Here is a 22,334-nt window from a genome sequence, read left to right as displayed (position 1 = left end):
TGATGACATGAAAAGTACATAAGGATATTGCTTCAGTCTGAGATTAGGGATTTTCTCTTGGTGTTCCAAGAAGCAGGAAACTGTGGCACAGTCCACGGCAGAGGCTGAATTCATTGCAGCAACAGTAGCAGTAAATCAAACCTTATGGCTGAGAAAATAATTTTCTGATTTGCATATGGAACAAAAGGTTAATATTGAGATTCATGTTGATAATCAAGCTGCAATAGCTATTTCGCATAATTCAGTGTTTCACAAGAAGACTAAGCACTTCAATATTAAGCTTTTTTTCTTGAGGGATGTGCAGAAAAAAGGAGAAGTGATTCTTGTTTATTGCAAATCCGAAGATTAGCTTGCAGATGCATTTATGAAATCCCTTCCTGTCAGCAAGTTTAAGTTCCTAAGGCAGCAACTTGAAATTTGCAGCTCCTAATGCAAGGAGGAGTATTATTAGTTGTTTTAGGACTGCAGTATTTATTTATTTTATTTCCTATATTTCTTTTTTAAGTTATTAGGAGATAGTTAGGATGGTTAGCACCATGACTTTAAAGTAGGGTCATTATCTATTTCAGTTTTTTTTAAGAACACTTTATGTAACTTCTTTTTAAAAAGAATGAATATCTCTATCTACACAAGTTTCTCTCACTCAGTGATCTTCTTTCATTCTCCTGCTTCTTTTTTGTAGCAATCTAGACATCGTTTGCATAGTGTTATGTGCGATTTGTCTATTTAAAACTAACATAACCGGTAACAACAATAATACAAACAAGGAGTTAATAACAAATATATGAAAGCAAATCAAACAAATTGCAAAATAGGAATTCTTTTTAAGTACTTTCAGATTCATTCCAAAAATAGAATGTCAATAATCCTAACAAACTAAGCAATTGTTACTAGGTAATCTCCTTCTAACATTACTTCTTTTTTACCTTCACTATACTAACATTACCCAAAACTCCCTTATGTTTAAGTAACATTTCACTATAGATCACAAAAAGCTCTCAGACGTTTCATATCCTCATCAACCTCTTTTACAGAATTCTCAAGAGCATTTATAGAAGCAATCGCGATACGTTGAGCATTTTCAATACTTTCAAAAATGTCTCTCATAATCTCCTCCTCAGTCTTGGTGGACAAGAGTTTATCTGCCCCTGTATCAGTGGCTACAACTTCAGCATCAGATGACTTTGGATCCATACAAACAAATCTACAACGAAGCACACGGGATATAATATTAGAATATGCAAAATTCATGGGAATGCAAAACTGTTCGTCACTTTACAAAGTAAATATGTACTTATAAATACATATATATCCAAGCCAAGGTCATAGATACAAGTAGTAAAGCATTTTCATCAGCCAAGGTAACCAATGACGTCCCAGTGCACTCCATATTACATCCTTTCTTGATGTTATCATCATACGCTACGTCAGTGGCGAAGCCACAATTTTCACTAAGGAGTTCCAAAATCTGAAATCTGAAGAAGTAAACACACGAAGAAGTCAAACGAGGGTCAGCGCCTACCATGAATATATATCAAAAAAATAAGTTTAATCATATATAAAACAATATAATTTTTCATCAGCGAATGGGGTTCGGATGAACATCTCGACACTACCTAACTCCGTCCCTGTTTTCATTCCTTATATGACAGTTCCTTTTTACTACTCCCTCCATTTCAAATTGATTGACTTATTTTGACTTGGCAAAAATTTTAAAAAACAAAAAAGATTTTTAAATGTTGTACTCTTGAATTAAAGTTAGGTCAAATATATCATAATCTTCTCTAATCTTGTGATTTTAAACATTACATGCGGAAAAGCTGGAATTAAAGAATTGCTAAAGACAAAAAGAATCACTAATTTTTAAACGTACTAAAAAAAAAGTAGGTCAAACACAATAAGTATGCTCTTAAACGCACCAATTTACCCATAAGTGCACGATCACCACAACTCACTGATCACCAAAAGAATTAAATATACAATGCAACTTCCTATAGATGGACGCCCGGCTCAGGAAAAAGCATATCAAAACAGATTATGAAAGGAATAACGGATGTGAAGAAATCATGGCAACATTACTATAAAAAGCATGACAAAGTATCTAAAACTACAATAACGACAATAAAATAGTGCGATAATCTAAGTATAAAATACAGTAAATAATAACAGAAATCAAAGAAAACTAAGTGATACATAGTATTTTAATTAGTATTGAGCAGAGAAGATACAATACATTAAAAAGTGTTAAAAGAAAAGCACAAAGCTAATATAATAAGGGAAATAGAGGGAGAAAAGAAGGAACCTGAACACAGAGAAACTTTTGTGCGGCTGCTTTAGCTTCAAGAGAACTAAAGTAGGTGGTCAAAAAGGGTTGCCCTTAAAATAAGCTAAAATAAGAGTCGTAAACAAAGCCACAAGTTAAAAACCCTAAATAATTCTTAAATTTATTTTATTATTTTAAAGATAACTTACACAAATTCAATATGTATAGGAATTAATTACTTCTTTTCTCACAATTTTACACATGTATCAACTTTTTGATACATTAGTAATTAATCTGAAAAATTAAATTAATAAAATCTCTTAATATAAAGCGAAAATCAAGGAATATGTTTTTATTTGATTAATTTTATTTTATTATTTTTAAAAATAATAAATTCATTAATTTCATCATTAATATAAGACGAAAAATATGTATTTCCTCTTTTTCATATTAATTGGTCATTTTACTAAATCAAGAAAACATTAATTAAATTTTTCGCATATTACACTTTGTAATTAATTTTTTTTAAAGTGTTCACATTTATCTGTAAAGTTTTCAAGAAGTTTTTTAAGGGATGAATTAGTAAAATTATCTTCTTATTTATGATTTCTTAACATGCGCGTAAAAAGAAAAATGAGTAATTAACATGGGACGAAGGTAGTATATCTTGGTTATGTAATTTGATTAATTTCATTTTATTAATCTTTAAAATGATAAATTCATAAATTTGATGTATCTATTAGTAATTGGCCAAACCCATCGGTGACCCCCTAAACTTGGCACGAACTTTTACTTATGCACCTCAAGTGGACATTGTTCACTTTTAGCACCTCAAGTAGTCATAAAGTGTGTCACTTTGACATCTTTCGACATCAGCTCTGGTGCGTGGATCACACTCGCGGCCAACATGGATTACCTGATCAATTAATTTGTGTCATCTAATTTTACATTGCCACATCATTATATATACACAAAATTATTATTTTTTTAAAAAAAGAAAGGCCAAAATACATGACAATTACATCCAGTGAATTAATGACACGTGTTTTATTCCCTAAATAATTACAAAAAAGCTCCCCCACATTGTCTTCTCCACCCAACTTTCTTTTAGCTTAAACCTCCATCAATGGAGATTGAACTTTTCAATAATGATAAACATATCTCCTCATTCTCTAACAACAATAGATCTACATTAATAGCTTCACGAATTTCAAATACATGATGAAAAATACGAAAGGATGAGGTTAGTGTTCAATTAGAAAATAAATTAACGAAAGAAAATATAAATACGAATGGAAGTTGCTTGAAACTGGAATTTTAGATACATGGAAAGGAGAGACATGAGAATTTCAGATACAGTGAAGTTGAAGAATGATTTGAGAGACATGGGAAGGAGTGACGCTGGAAGTGGAAGGAGCAAGAAAAAAAATATAGAACTGAAAAAAAAAAAATGCAAGTCTCCAATTACATAATAATGAAGCAAGAGAGAGCAAAAACATGATATTGTGAGCTACACCTTCAAGAATTAATGAAGTAAAAATTAATTGTGTTAAGAAAAAAAATACTGGAAAACTAATTGATGGAGACGGGGATGGAAAAAAAGAGTTTGAATAGCATCTTTGTTTATTTAACAGAGTGAGAAATTACTTATATTGAGCCTTGATTTATTGCTATGATGTGTAATGAATCTTGATTGTCATTGGGTTGCTGTTATTGTGTTTATGGTGTAATGGTGGAGAATTGAGATTAAAGGGTGTGTTCCGTGGATTAATGGAAGGAGTAATATTTGGTGTTTATGGTGTGTATTAGTTAATAGAGTGAGTATTTTGTTAATGGAGTGAAATTTATTTTGAGTGTTGATTTCACCTCCATTAATGGAGGTTAAGCTAAAAAATAGGTGTGGAGAAGACAATGTGGGAGAGGTGTAAAATTATGAAAATACCCTTAAAAAATTACAAAGATACCCCTTAAATGTGCTTAAAAGCGAATGTAATACACTCTCTTTACTGATTTAGCAAAAGGTGTCAAAATGACACACTTTATGGCTACCTGAGGTGTCAAAAGTGAACAACGTCCACTTGAGGTGCGAAAGTGAAAGATCGTGCCAAGTTCAGGGGGCTGTCGATAGGTTTGACTTTAGCAATTTGATGTATCCAACTAGCTAAACACTTAAATACATGTGTATATAGTTGTGTACATATACATTCATATGTATCATGAACACATACTAACCTCCTAGATGCTTAAAATATTGATAGATTTTAATACATGATGAATACAAATAAATTCATAGGCACCATAAATATATACTAACCTCTTAGATGCATACAAATTTTTAAACTATGATACATGTACACACAAATACATTCGTATGTATCATAAACAAACATTAAGTTTCATATCCTATATGAATTAGTAGTTTATGATAATTGACGTATAGATGCATTCATCTGTATCAAGAAGCAAAAATTACATTCTTTTGACTATGATATATGTGTACACAAATACATTCGTATGTATCATGAACAAGCACTAAGTTCATAATTCATAAGAATTAAGAGACTATGATACATTGGCGCACAGGTACATTCATATGTATCATGAACCAAAAATTACATTTTTTGAACTATGATACATTTTCACAGTATTACATTAGTATGTATCATGAACAAGCACTAAGCTTCATATTCAATATAAATTAGTAGACTATAATACATGGTACGCGTGTATATTTATATGTATCATTAACCAAAAAAAACTATATTCTAGATACATGACATTGTAGGTGAACAAAATTACCCATGTGAAACATCACTGGATCTCTGCTAGGAAAACCACTGCTTGAACCATTCTTGTCGGTCGAATCTTATAGATGGAAGAACTATAAAATTTGAAAACTAAAATATCAACATTGATTGATAAAAATTGAATTGTAGATGAAAAAATAGTATTTAAAATCGTCTCTAGCATTGGCACCACCATCACCACCTCCGTTGCTCTCATTGAAAACTTAGCAGCCACAGATCTTCCGTAAAAATTCTAGAAAGGGTGAAATTCAAAACCCTACAAAATATTTTTGAAGAATCAATATATTAACGAAGTTGTTTAGAGAACGAAAAAAAGAGAAAGAAAATGGTATGATAGTGGATGAACAGTGATGAAAATTGAAGCTAATAAGAAAAAAATATTTGAAAATGTTAAAAGGAGCGAGTTTAGCTGAGTGAAGATGGTATAGATAGAATGTGTTATGTATCAAGTTTTAAGGAAAGAAAATATTTAAATTGTAAATAGATATATATATATATATATATATAAAATTATTTTAAAGATGTGGGAAAATGTATATTAATGGTAAGAATATTTGAAAAATTATGTAATTTACCTTAAAATCAAATGGCATAAATGAATATAAAAGTTATAAATAGCATTCTATTATGTAGATTTGAGTCACTATCAATTCACATTATACTTGATTTTATAAAGGAAAAAGACCTTATATATCCCTCAATTTTATGATTTTAGAGCTGATATATTTTTCCTAACAACAACACAAAAAAACGAAAAAGGTGGCTCACGTATACCTGTCTTTCAATAGAGCATGTTTGCTCAATTTTTTTTTTTTTTGACGTACTCCCATTTTTTCAAATTAAAAATATCACTTCACCTTCATTAGTTACATATAATCTTTTTTGGGTTAAGGGTACTTCTGATCCCGACTTAATGATAAATTTTGATCTTAATCCTTATATTATTTAATTAACACATTTAACTTTCAATTGTTTTAAATGTGTAACACTCATACCTTTGCTTGCAAAGAACCGCAAATCTCCTAGAAATATAATTGTTTCGTATTGTTACTCCCAACTAATCCTCCACAAAATATAAGAAATTTTCTAGATCTTGACCAATTCAAGGTGAAAAATGACGTTGCTGGAGAGACAAAATTAACGTACTTCTAGAAACAATCTAAATATAACATACTTCTTATAATGTGAAAAGTGCAAACCAAATTATGTCCTACTTTTTTTTAAAAGAAATGGTCGTTATGTTCACATAAATCGAGACAAAGGAGAGCACCTTTGTCCCTATCTGTGGATTATATAAATATTCAAGATGTCCGACACTAGTCTTAATAACTTTAAGAGCCCATTTGAATAGGATTAAAAAAATAACTTTTAGCTCAAATGATTAAAAACTTAAATAAGTACTTATAAATTAAACAAATAATTGTTTAAATAGAAATGCTGAAACTAAAAAAAAATTATGTATTTGATAAACAAGTAATGTTAACTACTTTTTTATTGTTAAAATAACATAAATGTTCTTAAAGTTGTTAGCACCATAAATAAGGTGAATTATTTATAATTTTTAATTTTAAAATACAATTTTTGAGCAAATCTCCGATGTAATAATAGATTCAATGAAAACAAAAAAGAAAGATGAAAATAAAATTGGAGGAAAGAGATAGCAAAGCGGCAAAGAGAAAAATAAAAAAAAAAACTAACATATATTTAAGAGCTATAAGTTTAGAATATTGTTGAAATTGAAGGAAAATATAAGGGATAAAAAGATAAATATCTTGATCAAACCTAAAAGAATTTTAATCTAAAAAGCAAAAAACTTGAGGGACCCAGCTTCTCACTTTTTGATTCTTTTAGTCAATTTTTAGCTTTTTTTAAGTACTTTTTAATTTTACCAAACACCTTAAAAAGCTTAAAAGAGATTAAAAACTGATTTGACCAAATTTTAATCCTATCCAAACAGGCTCTAAGTTTGCTATGCATCTACTAGCTGAAGTTTACATTGGGACATCATATATTATCCTCTTTTGCAAATTGATACAGCCAATGACGTTCAAAAAGAGAAGAAAATAAATGAAAGAGATGAATTCATGATACAAGTAATGTGTATTGTTTGGCTGGATGTGTCCTAACAGGTAAACCCGTAGGACTCTTCTCATACCAATCAGGGAAGATGCCAACCGTCTCTCCTCTATACGAATGCAAGAAGTATTGTATATCGTCATTCAACAAGGGAGATGCAAAGAGCAACAGCCATCCCTGATACCAGAGAGATAAGTTGGATTACAGTATTCACCAATGTCGTCTTGCCACTATTATTCATTTCAGCCAACACTCCAGCAACCGAAATGTAGATGAAGCCACCAGCAGTAAATCCCTGCCAGATTATATTCGAAATAAGAAAGCCACTCTTCTATGAACTTAACAAAAGAAGACCAGAATCTCACCTCAATCAATGACGAATGACCAGAATCTTGTCCCAACGTCAATGCCTACATAGCATAACACAACATGGTTCAATTAAACGCGATAAGAATAGCAGAATCTTAACGCATGCCAACAGATTAATACTGACCAATGCAGTTCCAGCTAGTGCCACAAGTGCAGACAAGAAGTTAAAGAAGAGGGCTTTGGAGACGCTGAACCCAGACCTTACCAAGATTCCAAAATCACCTATCTGCATAGCAAACACATCATAAGGTTTAGGGATCATTACATTCACATGATAATGAACATAAAGTCACGGATTCAAGAGGGAAAAAGAATGTTAAGTCAAAAGATGTGACAAATGTGAGATATGAGCTAAAACGTCGGGAAGTTGTAATAATGTAGAAAGCTATTCATGGTTGGGGGTAACGTGCAGGCACTTGTATGGAAAATCAATTGAAAACATGCAACCGGTATTGACATGGTAATGTAGAAATACTAGAAAGAAATATACAAGACCTCTTGAGGGAGCTCATGTGCAAGAAGGAACACAGTTCTTGACCACCCACCAACTGATCCATAAAGGTGGAAGGCACTTCCCAAAGCCATCCCATCAGTAAAATTGTGCTGTCGCATAACAAACATAAATTCTCTCAATCTCAATGTTCACCAGCCAGATATGTCTAATTATTTGTGAGAAATCATAAATACAGATGAATTATGTAAGCACATACAACACCATCTGAGAAGAGGTTGAGATAACCAAAGACAAGGCTTGACTGTGGCTTAGCTTGTTCCTCTCCAAATGAGGTAGAATTGGTTGAGCCATTTGCAGCATCTAAAGCAGTATTGTCTTCAGCAGCACTGGAGCCCGTGTTCCTCTGCCATAGCTAGCATATGAGACAATAGAAATAACAAATATATATCTGCAAACAAATAATATTCAATGACTGCATATCTCTTTTAAATCTTTCCACTGACTGCAAAGACATACCATTCAAAGAGATTTTCAACATGGGAAAAGACACTGCAGAATTGATAAAATGGATGAGAGATTCATTACACCTATAGCCTGTTTGGCCAAAGCTTCTAGGAAGCCAAGAGTGCGTCTTCTTTTAAAAAAAAAAAAAAAAAAATTCAAAAAGTGCTGATTTTAGAAAGTTGAGGTGTTTGGACAAGCTTTTACGCAAAAAAAATAAGTGCTTTTGCCTAGTGGCAGAACCTGTTTTCGAAAGCTAAAATAATAGATTTTCTGCAGAAGCACTTTTGGAACGTTCGCTAAGCACAAAGTACTGCTACAACTTTGGCAAAAGTGCTTTTTAAATAGATTATTCAACATAAACTGCTACTCTCCAAAAGTACTTTTTTGAAAAAGACTTACGACAAAAAGTACTTATCCAAATAAGCAAATTTTAGAAGCTTGGCCAAACAGGGTACTACTAGTTTTTCTCAATCTGACACTATATCAAAACAAGTGCAAAGTCAACCCATATCTTATATTAAGTAGTTAATTACAAAAGTAGGATTAGTGTTTAGAAAATTTTCATATGCAAAGAAGTAACTTTACGGAACTTTCATGCATATAATTAAACCCCAGTTCAATGCAACCAATTTAAGCAGCAAAAATTTTACAATATTTAAGGTACGCAACTAACAATTGCTTCTTAATGTATTATATTGTATCACAAGATTGAATTTAGTTCAAGCCAAGTATGAAGAGTGGAAAGAAAAAAATATGACAACAATTTCATTAAGAATCTTGACAAAGTAGTTTGTGCTTCGGTCAGGGCAGCCTCACAACACGTTATGTTGGGGAAAGGTTCATAGGACCCTCTAAATTTTGAACAATATTACTCCCTCCAGTTCAAGTTTTTGTCCGGTTTTGACTTGGCACGGAGTTAAAGAAAGTAGGGAAGACTTTCAAATCTTGTGGTCTAAACTAAAGATGTGTAGAATGTACCAAAATGTCCTTTAATCTTGTGATCTTAAACATGCCGTATGAAAAGTTAGAACTAAAGAGTTGCCATAAAAGGAAAGAGACATTCTTTTTTAAATGGATTAAAAAGGAAAATAAGATAGACAAATTGAAAACGGAGGGAGTATTTGGGAGTATTTTTTACACGTATTTGTTTTGGACTTAAGTAATTAGTATTAAGTGAAAGTTCGGAAGTGTAGATCATCCTGACAAGAAATACACTTCACCGAATCTCAGCCTGGTAAAGTATGGAACAACAAATTGTGGGGCATGTACTAATTCTACCTTCCGGAGAGTAGCTCCTCCACTTGGTTTTTCCCCACTTGGAGAGTCAGCAGACACCCCATTCACTCCAGCTGCCTTTTCTGATAAACTTCCACCATTCTCCTTAGATAGTTCCTGGAGACGGTCATCAGCATCCTTCAATTTTGTGAAGTGCATATGATGATGATGGTGGTGGTGGCCATGGAATCCTTCAGAAAAATCCTCAACATACCTCACAAGCTTCTCAACAATAAGAAAGAGCACAATTCCAGCTGCCAAGACAAAGTATCATGAAACATTCAGCAGTCAGGCAACAGCAGCAGTGCAGTCGATGACATTATCAGAAGTGAATTAAATCTCGGGCACTTAGATATGATTTTAAGTTCAATACAAGTCAGGAAGTACAAAATAGGAGTCAATCAAAGAATTAAAATACAGTAGAAGGAAGTTAATCCACGTTGTGAAAAGAATTCAAGCCCTCCCCTGAAAAAATATAAAAGACACCACCCTGCAAAGTGATGAGAACTTTGAGTTAAAATATTGGTCCAAGTAGGTAACGTAAGGTCTTCCAAAAGGGGTTTATAAAGATCTTGTACTCTCTGCACATTGCCTTAAAAGTTTAAGGTTGGATGCTCATATACTTTTACATTCGCCATCAGCATCATCAAGCTCACGCTGGAGAACATCTTGCAAATTATAAGGTGGAACATGATATTTTTAATCATAAATAAGCATTCTTCCTTCGGAATATTCTAATGCAAAAAATTCTGATATTTCCTATATTTTAACTGTGGAGCAAAACATGCCCAATATGTTTCATGCAAAACTAAACATACAAATTTCACAAAAATGAACAATGAAATTTAAATGCAGAATCATGTCCAAGAACTTACCCAATACGGACAATCCAATGGAAAGATCCTCCAATGAATGGGCATGTGAATGACCGGAGTGATCGTGAAGATGGTCATCATGTGAGTGGGAGTGTCCACCACCTAAAATAAGTAACCTTTTTTTGATGAAATTATTCAATGCCACAAACACTTAAAAGCCGACAATATCTGGGGGTGGGAGATGCAGCATTTATGTATGATATATCATGTTTCTTCCCTCGAGAGAATAGCTATATTCTAACAGCATGTTTAAGAATACCCATACCTACTTAATACTTTGTTACGGCCTCCATCCCAATTTGTTTGCTATATTTTGACTGGACAATGTCGAAACAAAGAAGACTTTTGGCACATCGAATAAAATATGGAATTTGGGATAGTTTGATAGGTCATGTGTTTTAGAAAGAAAGAAGACCTTTTGGCGGATTGGATAAATGTTCATAAGAAACCAAAGGCAGCCTTTTACCAAATAATTTGTTTTTGTATTCAGTGGGGTCTTCAACAAGTCATGTCAACGGCAAAATAGGAACTTAAGATATAACAGGTTTCTTAATATACAAAAGCGTCAATCTTATTAGGACGGATAAAAAGGAAATAGTGCCAACCAAATTGGGACAAAAAGAGAATTATCTTTTTCCAGAAAATGATGCTCCTGCCAACTTACAGTCTTAGCTCAGGAGAAAAATATTCCCACTAAGCAACATGCCTCAGAACAACAAAGGGACACAAATACGAGCGCAACAAAGTTATTCAGACTCTAACATGAACTAGACCAGTGAATTGAGAGTAGTGAAAGGTGAAAAAGGGAGTTACCCAGGCACTCAGGGGAAGCAAGTTAGACAAACCTGCCTTTGATGGTGTATGCTAGTAAGTTTTAGTAGGCTGGCGGCTTCATGGTTAGACATCTAAGAAGCAGGCCTGATGTAAAGACACCTCGCTTATGTCATTTTAACAGTTTTTAAGCTAAGAAAGACGAAATTATGATGGAGTAGAGCTAACAGTTTATGGCATTTAAAGGTAAGTGAGCCAAAAAGCAATATGTTATGTTCCTTCTTCATCAATTTAAGATTAAGAATCATACCAAAAGCATGTGGCAATTGGTGAAGGAAAGCATCCCCGAGCATGGCTCCTGCCTGTATAAGTCATGAAGTCTCAAGTAAAATAATGGTTTCGCTCATAAATGTTCAACTTTCATAAACCTTTTTTCTTGCTGAATTTTATGTCTGAACACAATTTCACCTTCCACATTTTTTCAACTTGAGTACAAAGAAACGAAATAATTTGATCAAACGCAGAAGATTTTCAGGAATTCTAATAATAAGAGATCAATCTCACCCCAAATAAAGCCAAGGAATCTACAACTGTTTTTGACGGCTTCCCTTGTACTACAGAAGACAAAATTCTGATTCCATTAGCAGAAAAGAAACTTCAGGGTGAAGATAAAAAAGGAATCTTTAAGAACAAGGCACAAACATAATTTTAAGAATTTGAGCTACTTACTAAATATTAAAGGCAAAAGAATCAGGCAGATAAGGGAAGCCAAGCTCACCAATAGTGAGCAACCCATCGCACTGACCCATAGACCTGTCAATGAAACCAGAGAAAAGCTCTCAGTGACACTTAAAGACATCCATTCCAGAGATCTAGAAAGATGGGTCCCACAGTCATGTGCCATTAAATAGTAATGTTACATATATTGGATCAATTGTGGAGACTGAGAGCTCAATGACGGGCAATTTTATAATTTTGCACATGTCGGGCAAGTTCAAGCCTTCTTTTGAATGATTTGCTTAAAGCAGAATATCATGTTTTTCGTATGAGATCAAAAGTACTATCAATAACCCCTCTGAAAAAAAGAAAAAAAGAATCACGTCAACAGTGACACTTCAAGTAAGGGAATAACCAGAAAAAAAGTTCAACCAAGGAGATGTGACATATCTCAAAATGCCTATTATCCAATCAAACATGCAATTAAAAAAAACTATCTTGCATCGTGATGCAAAATAAGCACATTTGGATCATTGGATAACGATAGCTATCTATGAATCTCACAAGTCCAACAGTATGCACAAAACGAGGAATCCCAAATTACGTTAATGAAGTTTTCATTCTGACTTGACTTCAAATTAATGTGACACATGATATCCACCTTTCAATCAAAACTGTTTTGAAGACATATCTCATGGTGATGATCAAATTTACATAAATCAACAGTTTTATAAGCTATGACAGTGTTCAGCCCTATGGCAAAACCATGAATCACCTTTACAGCAAGCATTATATTCCAGACGTGATTCATTTCCACTGTCCTCTTCTTCGCAATTGAAATAATAGCTAAAACATGCTCGCACCCACTTGTCCTGCCATATCAGACACATCCTCTCCCAATTCATATTGTGGCTGATAATAGCATTTACAGGACAATACGAGGTGGTACAGGCAACCTCTTCTGGTTTGGGGAAAATAACATCCTTTTGCAACATACTACAATATGTTACCTATGTTGGTCGGCCTCTCCAAAATTGTTGCTGCACCCGTCTCGGAGTCTACAAAGTGCACTATGTTTGGAATATCTGACACACACCCGTTGACATTTTTAAAGAGGCCGGACGAAATTGTTGCATGCTAAAATCAAACAACAACAACAACTACCTCAATCCTAAGCTTGTCTGATCAGCTCTATGAATCCTCACAATTCATCTCACTCCATTTGGACCCTTAAATTCCAAAATTTAATAGTTTGGGGTATGCTAAAATCCAACAACCCCAATCCAAGCTTAACAAGTTAGTTGTACTACTCGTTTTACTCCATTTGAACCCTTACATTCCAAAATTTAATAGCTTGGTTGTATGCAAAAATCCAACAACTACCTCAATCCTAAACTTGTTGAGACAGTTGTATGAATCCTCACTATTCATTTACTCCATTTGGACCCTTAAATTCCAAAATTTAATAGCTTGGGGTATGCTAAAATCCAAAAACCACCTCAATCCAAAACTTGTCAAGTCAGTTGTATAAATCCTCACCATTCATTTACTCCATTTGGAGCCTTAGATTCCAAAATTTAATAGTTTGATGTATGCTAAAATCCAACAACTACCTCAATCCTAAACGTGTTGAGTCAGTTGTATGAATCCTCACTATTCATTTTACTCCATTTGAACCCTTAAATTCCAAAAGTGAATCATTTAGGGTATGCTAAAGTCTAAGCACAAATCGAAATGACATAAATAAACATTAAATAATATGAATACAAACAACAAAAACAACATACCCAGTATAGTCCCAAAAGTGGGTTCTAGAGGGTAGAGTGTACGCAAATCTTACCCTTACTTCAGAGGTAGAGAGTTTGTTTCCGATATACTAATTAATACAAATACCCCATTATTTTTTCGTCTATATCTCAATCCCAACTACATTGAGCTAACAATTCAAAAGGGTGTTCCAAGATTCAATACAAACAACAACAACATACCCAATTATAGTCCCACAAAGTGGTGTCTGGGGAGGATAGACTCTACGCAAACCTCACCCTTACGTTAGAGGTAGAGAGGCTGTTTCAGATAGACTAATTAATACAAATACCCAACAATCTTTTCGGCATATATCTCAATTTCAACTACATTGGGCTAACAATTCAAAAGGGGTTCAAAGATTCGGCTTAAAAGGAAAAAACTTACCAAGACCAGTAAGATCCTTGACTCCATGTCTAACAACTACTACCTCGATTCTAAGCTTGTTTTTGTTAACTCTATGAATCCTCACTATTCATTTTACTCCATTTGCACCGACAACAACAACAACAACAAACATAAAGTGGAGTCTGGGGAGGGTAGAGGTGTATGCAAACCTTAACTCTACCTCCGAGGTAGATTCATTTGGACCCAAATTTCAAAACTTAATAATTTGGGATATGCTGAAGTCCAAGCACAAATCAAAATGCCATAAATAGGCACTAACAATGCGAAATACCTCACGATTTTTTGGCCATATATCTCAATCTCAATAACAATTCAAAAGGGGTTCCAAGATTCAGCTTAAAGGGACAAAATTTACCAAGACCACTAAGATCCTTGACACCATGTCCATGATGATGATGATGGTGGTGGTGGTGGCCATCCATATCACCATGTGACCCAAATCCGTACAGTTTCAAATCCTCCTCTTCTGCCAATTCCTCTAAAAGCTTCCTCTCCTTCACTTCACTCATCCCATGTCCATGATGATGATGCCCCTCATGACCATGAACATGGCCATGGCTACACTGGCCAGAAATAGTTGCCCACAAAAAACTAATAATGATCAAGAAAAAACAAATCTTTTTCCAGAAAGAAGCAATTTTTTTGGACATGTTGACAATTTGGGCAAGAACAAAATTAGTGAAAAACCCTAAATTTATGTGGGGTTTTGTGTGTGTGTGTGTGTGGGGTGTGGCGGGGGGAGGGGGGGGAGGAGTGATAAGGGTGTATTTGGGAAAAGGGTATTAGAAATCAAGAATTGCGGTTCTTGCAAGTGCCTTCTATGGTGATTACACAAACAGCACAGAAGAATAGTATTATTATTCCTATTATGATGCCAAAAGTTACTACATCCATGGTGTGGGGTGGGCGTTGGGGTGGGGGTGGGAGTGGGGAAGTGTGTAAGAGTATGGAGTTTGATGAGAATTTTGCAGAAAGTTAGTACTGAATTTTAAAGGATAATATAGCGAGTGTTCATAGTGTACTCGTATGTTTTTTTTGGATTTTTGTATGATGAAAGATATAGTGGGTGACATGAGTCAAAATCAATAATCATTAGAGTTTGTGGGTAGATGAATGGAAGTTAGTCTAAGCATGTGGTGGTTAGAGTGAAAAGTAATTTAGTTGGAATTGGAAGCCATGTTGAGAGTGCATTTTTTTTCTATCAAGCAAGAAAAATCTAAGGGATAGTTAGGTAAGTGTTATAAAGTGATTGTTAGATCAAGTCTGGTGCATGGTGGGTTTTGATTAGTCAAGAACGTATACGTCCAGAAAATGAAATAATAAAAATGAGAATGCTAAAATGGATCAGTAGGTATATTAGGAGAGAATAAGATATTTAGAAAGATATTTAAAACAAAATGAGAGTAGTCAATGGACAAGTTGAGGGAAACGAGACTCGGATGATTGACATGTAAAGAGGAGATGTACAAATGTCACAGTGAGAAAGTGTGAGAGGTTGACTATAGTAGGTATAAGAAGAGGTAGAGGTAAACCGAATAAGTATTTGAGAGAGACGATTAGACAAGATATAACACACCTGTAGTTTTTTGAGGACATGACTCTAGATAGGAGAATGTGGATGCCGACGATTATGATAGAATGTTAGTAGCTAGATAGTTGAGATAAAGTTTGCATATATCACTCTACCCTCCCCCACTTTGTGGGACTATACTAGGTATGTTGTTGTTGTTTGTTAATTGGTGTTGTTAATGGGAGAGTTGTTTCTGTTTTCAGAATTATTATTACTCTTTTTAGTACCTTAATTCTTGATTTATTATTACATATTGTTTCATTTGCTTTAACCATTTGATTCGATTTTGTTTCCTTCGCTTTAACCCTTTGATTCGATCGATTACCTTAATTTTTTGTTGTTGTTACTGTTCTTTTTTTAATTGTTTTCTAATTGACATTTTTACTATTGTATTACCTTTTATATTGTTTATGATATATTTTACTTGAGTCTAAGGTCTATCACAAATAACATTTCTACCTTCACAAGATAAAGGTGAGGTTGCATATACAAGACCCTCCTCTGACCTCACATATGGAACTACATTAGGTCGATTGTTGTTGTAGTAGTAATACAAGAATTAATTATGTAAGTATTACTAACGCAATAATTAGTTATGTACCAATTAGTTGTGCAGAGTTATTAATGACAATAAATAGATAACACATTAATGCAGCCTTAATTGACAATCAAATACTCTAATTGATCATTTTGTAAGCTGTAGCGTTCAACTGACAAGTGAAATTAGTTTGAGGTGTCTAAATATACATTTTTAAAAAACATTAAAGTGTTTAGTTGCCAATTGTGAGCAGTATTTTTAAAGGTAGAGGCTTGAGGTGTGAAGCGAGACATTTTACTAGGTATGAGGCGAGCTGTAAATAAAACATCCCAGGTGTTGATCTCTGAAAATTTCTAAAATTTTATCATCACTGTCCTGACTACGACTTACCATACGAGTCGTAGGGTGTCTTGATGGGCCATATGATCCTAGTCGTAAGGCGTCCAGTGAATGGGGCATAAGTTGTTGTCCTGATTATGACTTGAGGTCATGAGTTATAAAGACTCATGACAAGTCGTTATGTCCAAATCGTAGGATGTCCAATGTGTACCTAAATAATTTCTGTGTTGACTATGACTGGACCCTACGAGTCATAAAGTCTCATTATGAGTCATTGTATACGAGTCGTAAGGTCAATAGTATGTGTCCCTGGTGACATTGTCTTGACAACAACTCGTGGAAACGAGTCGTAATGAGTTGTGATGAGTCGTTATGAGACTTGTAGCGACTGGGTGAGATATTTTCCAGCTTTTTAATAGGGGTATTTTAGGCATTTTCCTCTTATCCCAACAATAACCTACGACCTATAAACATACTTGGGACCCTATTTTCATCAATAACACACTCCAAACATTCTTTCTTCTCTCTCAAGTCTCTCAAGCATCCATACTTAGGGTTTCCAAGAAGTAGGTCAAGTAGAGCTTCAAGAGTTGAATTGTCTCCATAATCTTGGGTATTTCAGACATGTGACTCTACCTTTAACTTATTTTTGTTAAATGCATGAATGCACATAGTTAGTTTTGTAGATTTGAAAATGGGTTTTGATGTGGTTGAGGGCTTTTGACATGATTGGTCATATAGTTGATTTCCCATGATTTCTTATGCATTATTCATGCTTTACTAATGGCTTTGAAACTGTGAGGTGCATGGGTTTGGTTGATAAACAAAAGGGTTGTGTTTTCGTCAAATTTAATGGTTTGCCTTGACTTGTGGCTTTAGAAAGTGTGTGCCCTCAACTAGAATGTGAAATTGATAATTATTTATAGCTTTGTCACATGGTTTGACTTGCTCACTTGAACTAATGCATTGGCATAAAAGGTTAATGAATCATGTTATGATTTTATTAAACTTTAGGGTATGTGGATTCCCTGTGTGAATGTTTAATTGAACCTAAGGGGTTATGAATTTCCCCGTGTGATGGTTAATAAATTGTGGCATAATAATGAACTTGCAAGTGTGTTGGTATGACGATACCAATGGGATGCCTTAATGCATAATTGGTTCAATAATTGAAAATGTATGTTAAATATTTCAATGGGCCTAAAAGAGGGTTGTGTAACCAGACCGTGAAAGTGGAGGTCGCGAGGGACCAACATCGAAATCGCACTAGCCAACGCAGGGGTCTAAATGATCGGAAGGTTCAAGTCCCCTTTATTACTATATGATTCAGAGGTTCGAGTCCCCCATGCTATATATATCGGTGCTTAAATCACTTTTAATTTATGTTGGGAGGTTCGAGTCCCCTATAAGGCATATGCCGTATGATTATCCTCTGGTTCGTGTGGCTACACGTACTGGGTCCCTTGTATGTAGGGGAGAGATGGGACCACATAGCTCGTGGGTGCCTTAGTTATGACGGTTATGCTACACGATCCAAGATAAGATTTTAAAGGTTCATGTCAAGCCTTATTCCCTACCCTGACATGTGATATTATGTATATATGTATTTGCATATGATTATATGCATTGGATTTTGGACTGATTTTGAATTGTTACCCATGGCATTGTTTTATCCCCTGTTCCCGAGTTACATTCTAGTGCTCCAACCGTTAACCGTCTTCGAACGTTGTATCCTTACGCGATACAATAGCGAAAATTCTTCTTCTTTTCCTGCGCAGTGTTAAGTGCTTGTCGTTAGTTCGTGAGTTGACATTAAAGTGGCGAACTTTCGTACTTCGAAAGACTTTATTTAATGGTTCTAGTTTCCTATGTGTTAGACTTTGTTTCAGACTTATTTTTGGCTATTGTCAAGGGCATATCCCGATAATTTATTGGTATTCAGTTTTCTTAGATGCTTTGCGGATGACTATGGACTTGGGTGTTGGCTGTTAATATTGGTTAATGGTTTTGGACATATTATCCATGTCTTAAGTTTATCCTTACTATCTTTGATATATGTTCGGAATTCAGTCACTATTAGTGTAAATATTTTGTTTGGCTAGGCATAAGGGGGTGGTCTTCGGTCCTCAGTAGACTTGAGCTACCCGTCATGTGCAGGCCTTGGTTCGGATTGTAACAAAGTTGGTAGTAAAGCCTAGGTTCATGGTCAATTGGGTGTCCACAAAGCTGTGTCAAATAGATTCTCTTTTATGAGTGTCTAGCGCGCCACACTTACACAGGAGAGGCTGCGAGGAATTTAGGAATGTTTCCTTTCTTGTTGTATTACTTTCGGTCTATAAAGTTTAAGGCTTGGATCTCTCTAATTCCCGTTTATTCACCTTTCAGATCATGCCTCCAAGAAGATCTAATATTCGTGGAAACTCTTTCATCCCGTCTGAGGACAATGTGGACGGAACTCATCCTTCCCTTAGGGTACAGACCCAGTCTAAGATCGCTACTTCTGATTGCCCTCATGGAGTTCCATCGATCCCCACTAATCCTTCTCCCGTGGGTGACACTCCAGCTCAGTCACCTCATGAAGATATTACCAATGCTGAGTTCCGTTGGTCCATCAGTCTGTTGACCCAATTGGTAACATCTCAGACACAACAGTCGTGTTCCCCTGGTATTGTTGTGAGCTCTTCTGAGGCCACTAGAGTCAACCAGTTTATGAGGTTGTCCTCCGATTTTCACTGGTTCTAAGGTTGAGGATGATCCTCAAGGGTTCATAGATGAAATAAAATAGATCTTTTGAGTAATACATGCTACTGATGTAGAGGGTTTGGAGTTTGTCACTTATCAATTGAAGGATGTGGCGTATCAATGGTATGAGAAGTGGGATCAGTCTAGGGGTGATGATGTCGAGTCAGCTTTGTGGGATGATTTTTCTAGTGCTTTTCTTGACCGCTTCTTTTCTTAAGAGTTGAGGAAGACAAATGCGGAGGAGTTTGTAAACTTGAATCAAGGCAGGATGATGGAGAAGGAGTATGCTCTAAAGTTCCATCAGTTTTCATGATATACTCTTGAGTTTGTGTCTAGCATGAGGGCTAGAATAAGGAAATTTGCTTCTGGGTTGTCCCGTGATTTAATTCTGGAAAGCAAAGCTTCCTTGTTGAACAAGGATATGGATATCTCTAGACTTGTGGTATGTATGCAACAAGTCGAAGAGAAAAAGAAGAAGCAAGTTGAGATAGGGGGAAAAGAGAGTAAGAAGTTTAGACATTCAGAACAGGGTGAAGGCCGGCAACAGAGTGATAGGGATAGTAGGAAATAGTCTAAGAAGAAGAATTGGGGGAGTCTTAACTCCTATTCGATAACTAGTGCTCCCTAACCAAAGCCATCCGGTGATCGCCGTTTTCAAAGTGGTGATAGTTTTAGGGCATAGGGTGCCCAGTCTTAGGCCAGTAGAACCCAGTTAGCTCCATTATATCTTTTCTGCAGATTGTGTGGTTAGTTGCACCGTGGTCAGTGTGAGAAGAGGAGGAATCGGTGTTTCAATTCTGGTACGGTTGGACATAGGCAGTGGGATTGTCCTTTTACGGTTGCTTTTGGGGCTAACAAGGTTCTTATTGCCACTTTATCAGCTCTTATACCAAAGGGTGCCACTTCTAGCTCCGACATTGGTCAGAACCATTGATAACACTCAATTTACACATCAAATTAAGTGCAATGCGACATTGACAATATAAACCCAACAAGATTCGAGGTCGAATCCATGAGGAATAATGTGAGTGGCGAATGAGTTAGTTCAAAATATAAGTTGTTTGCTAAATTCAAACCTATGATACAAATATTTTGGGGATTGAATATTTTCAAAAGTATATAAAAATTCTCAGGCTTCTAGAGGACTAACTTGAGGCTAAGAATAATTAGAGTATAATCAATTAGGGACGAATCTTGGGGTCATGCCATTCTAGGTGCAAACTTATGCATGGGAAATTAAAACTTTATCCAAATTTAGCTATAGTCATGGTTAGGCCACATTTAGAGGTATTAGCGTCAATCTTTCAATAAAACACTAAATTTTATTCGTGGGTTCTTTCAAACACCTCACAGATGTGGTCAAACAACCAATCTAATACCTCAATTAGGCCCCTTATTTCTAAGATGGTACTATTAAATGAGTTAACTCAATCAACACCCTTATTTCTAAGATGATTCCATCCCACAAGCTAACTTAAGTTATTGTTTGTAAATACCCTTCACCAAATAGTCCTCTTTCAAGGATGGTATGAAATCCTAAACAATTGGAGTTTTCACCCACAATTCTCAGTTCAAGTATGGGGTAAAAGCAAAACCCACAACAAATAGCTAATTAGATAGATAAATAAATAATACCCAAGCACTACTCACAACCTATTCAAGCATAACCCCAAGAGGAAGAACTAGCAATTCATAAAGATAATAAATAAAAATATACCAAAATTTCCATTAAATTAATTCATGAAAGATAAAGAAAATGTCAAACCATACTTTAAATTCCAACGAATCTTGTGAGGGAAGTTTTGAAAAGCTAAAAGATAAGTTGACTTGGGCTTTGGTCTTGACTTTGCCCGAGGGTACAAATGGTTTTATTGTTTATTATGATGCATCCTGGGTGGGACTAGGTTGTGTATTAATGCAGCATGGTAGATTTGTGGCATATGCTTCTAGGTAGTTGAAAGTTCATGAGAAGAACTATCCGACTCATGATTTGGAATTGTTGGTTATGGTTTTTACTTTGAAGATTTTGCGTCACTATTTGTATGGGGTTCATGTTGATATCTTTTCAAACCATAAGAGTGCACAATATGTGTTCACCCAGAAGGAGTTGAATCTTAGGCAAAGGAGATGGCTTGAGTTGCTCAAGGACTATGACATGACTCTTCACTATCATACATGTAAAGCTAATGTAGTTGCTGATGCTCCGAGCAGGTTATCTATGAGAAGCTTATCTCATGTGGATGAGAAGAAGTGAGGTTTGGTGAAGGATATTCACCATTTGGATAATTTTGGAGTTCATTTGTTGGATTTCAAATATAGTGGTATGATTGTTCAAGAGGTGGGGAAGTCATCTCTTGGTGTTGAGATAAAGGAAAAACAGGTGTTGGACCCTATCTTGATGCAAACCAAGGAGGATATAGGTAGGCAGAAAGTGATGGCTTTTAAGATTGGTGGTAATGGTATCTTGAGGTACCAAGGTAGATTATGTGTTCCCGATGTTAATGGGTTGCGAGGAGGAATTTTGGCCAAAGCTCATGAGTCGCATTATATGGTTCATCCTGGTTCAGCAAAAATGTACCATGACCTCAAAGAGATCTATTGATGAAATAATATGAAGAGGGATGTGACCAATTTTGTGGCTAAGTGCTTGGTGTGTCACCTAGTGAAGGAAGAGCACTTGAGGCCGGAATATTATTTCAAGAAATTGAGTTGCTTATATAGAAATGGGAAATAATTAATATACATTTTGTTATTGGTCTTTTGCAGTATTGAAATCAGTTCGATTCTATTTGGCTCATCGTGGATAAGATGCCTAAGTCT

The 22,334-nt window shown here is 35.1% G+C and overlaps 2 protein-coding genes across 3 annotated transcripts; both read right to left on the bottom strand.

Annotated features, from left to right (window-relative positions):
- Window positions 1–804: 804 nt before the first annotated feature.
- Window positions 805–2,415, bottom strand: LOC107872359. 2 transcript variants are annotated; one of them, XR_001674794.2, is made up of 3 exons: window positions 2,303–2,392; window positions 1,295–1,475; window positions 805–1,204 (listed from the first exon to the last, which is right to left on the bottom strand). XR_001674794.2 is itself a non-coding variant. In XM_016719099.2 (3 exons), the coding sequence occupies exons 2-3, from the start codon at window positions 1,388–1,390 to the stop codon at window positions 979–981; spliced, it is 312 nt and encodes a 103-aa protein (XP_016574585.1). In that variant the 5' UTR covers window positions 1,391–1,475; window positions 2,303–2,415; the 3' UTR covers window positions 805–978. The 2 variants fall into 2 exon arrangements, 1 of the variants encoding a protein (XP_016574585.1); XM_016719099.2 differs by having other exon boundaries at window positions 1,305–1,475; window positions 2,303–2,415.
- Window positions 2,416–7,060: 4,645 nt separating this feature from the next.
- On the bottom strand, window positions 7,061–15,530 carry LOC107870471 (IAA-alanine resistance protein 1). Its single transcript, XM_016717004.2, has 11 exons — window positions 14,681–15,530; window positions 12,124–12,207; window positions 11,959–12,008; window positions 11,705–11,756; window positions 10,624–10,725; window positions 9,752–10,002; window positions 8,226–8,372; window positions 8,011–8,118; window positions 7,640–7,741; window positions 7,512–7,556; window positions 7,061–7,441 (listed from the first exon to the last, which is right to left on the bottom strand). The coding sequence occupies exons 1-11, from the start codon at window positions 14,973–14,975 to the stop codon at window positions 7,286–7,288; spliced, it is 1,392 nt and encodes a 463-aa protein (XP_016572490.1). The 5' UTR covers window positions 14,976–15,530; the 3' UTR covers window positions 7,061–7,285.
- Between the last annotated feature and the right edge of the window lie 6,804 nt (window positions 15,531–22,334).

This window comes from Capsicum annuum, chromosome 5 (genome assembly GCF_002878395.1).
Source record: "Capsicum annuum cultivar UCD-10X-F1 chromosome 5, UCD10Xv1.1, whole genome shotgun sequence".
NCBI classification, from domain to species: Eukaryota; Viridiplantae; Streptophyta; class Magnoliopsida; order Solanales; family Solanaceae; genus Capsicum; species Capsicum annuum.
This window is presented reverse-complemented; position numbering and strand designations above follow the sequence as displayed.

Bases quoted from the DNA above. Each gene is read 5' to 3' on its own strand.
- LOC107872359 (XM_016719099.2), bottom strand. From the start codon at position 1,390: ATGGAGTGCACTGGGACGTCATTGGTTACCTTGGCTGATGAAAATGCT. The intron at 1,205-1,304 runs GTATTTATAAGT...GCTTCGTTGTAG, and splicing joins ACCTTGGCTTGGATATATAT to ATTTGTTTGTATGGATCCAA.
- LOC107870471 (XM_016717004.2), bottom strand. From the start codon at position 14,975: ATGTCCAAAAAAATTGCTTCTTTCTGGAAAAAGATTTGTTTTTTCTTG. The intron at 11,757-11,958 runs GTGAGATTGATC...TGACTTATACAG, and splicing joins ATTCCTTGGCTTTATTTGGG to GCAGGAGCCATGCTCGGGGA. The intron at 8,119-8,225 runs GTATGTGCTTAC...GTTATGCGACAG, and splicing joins ACCTCTTCTCAGATGGTGTT to CACAATTTTACTGATGGGAT.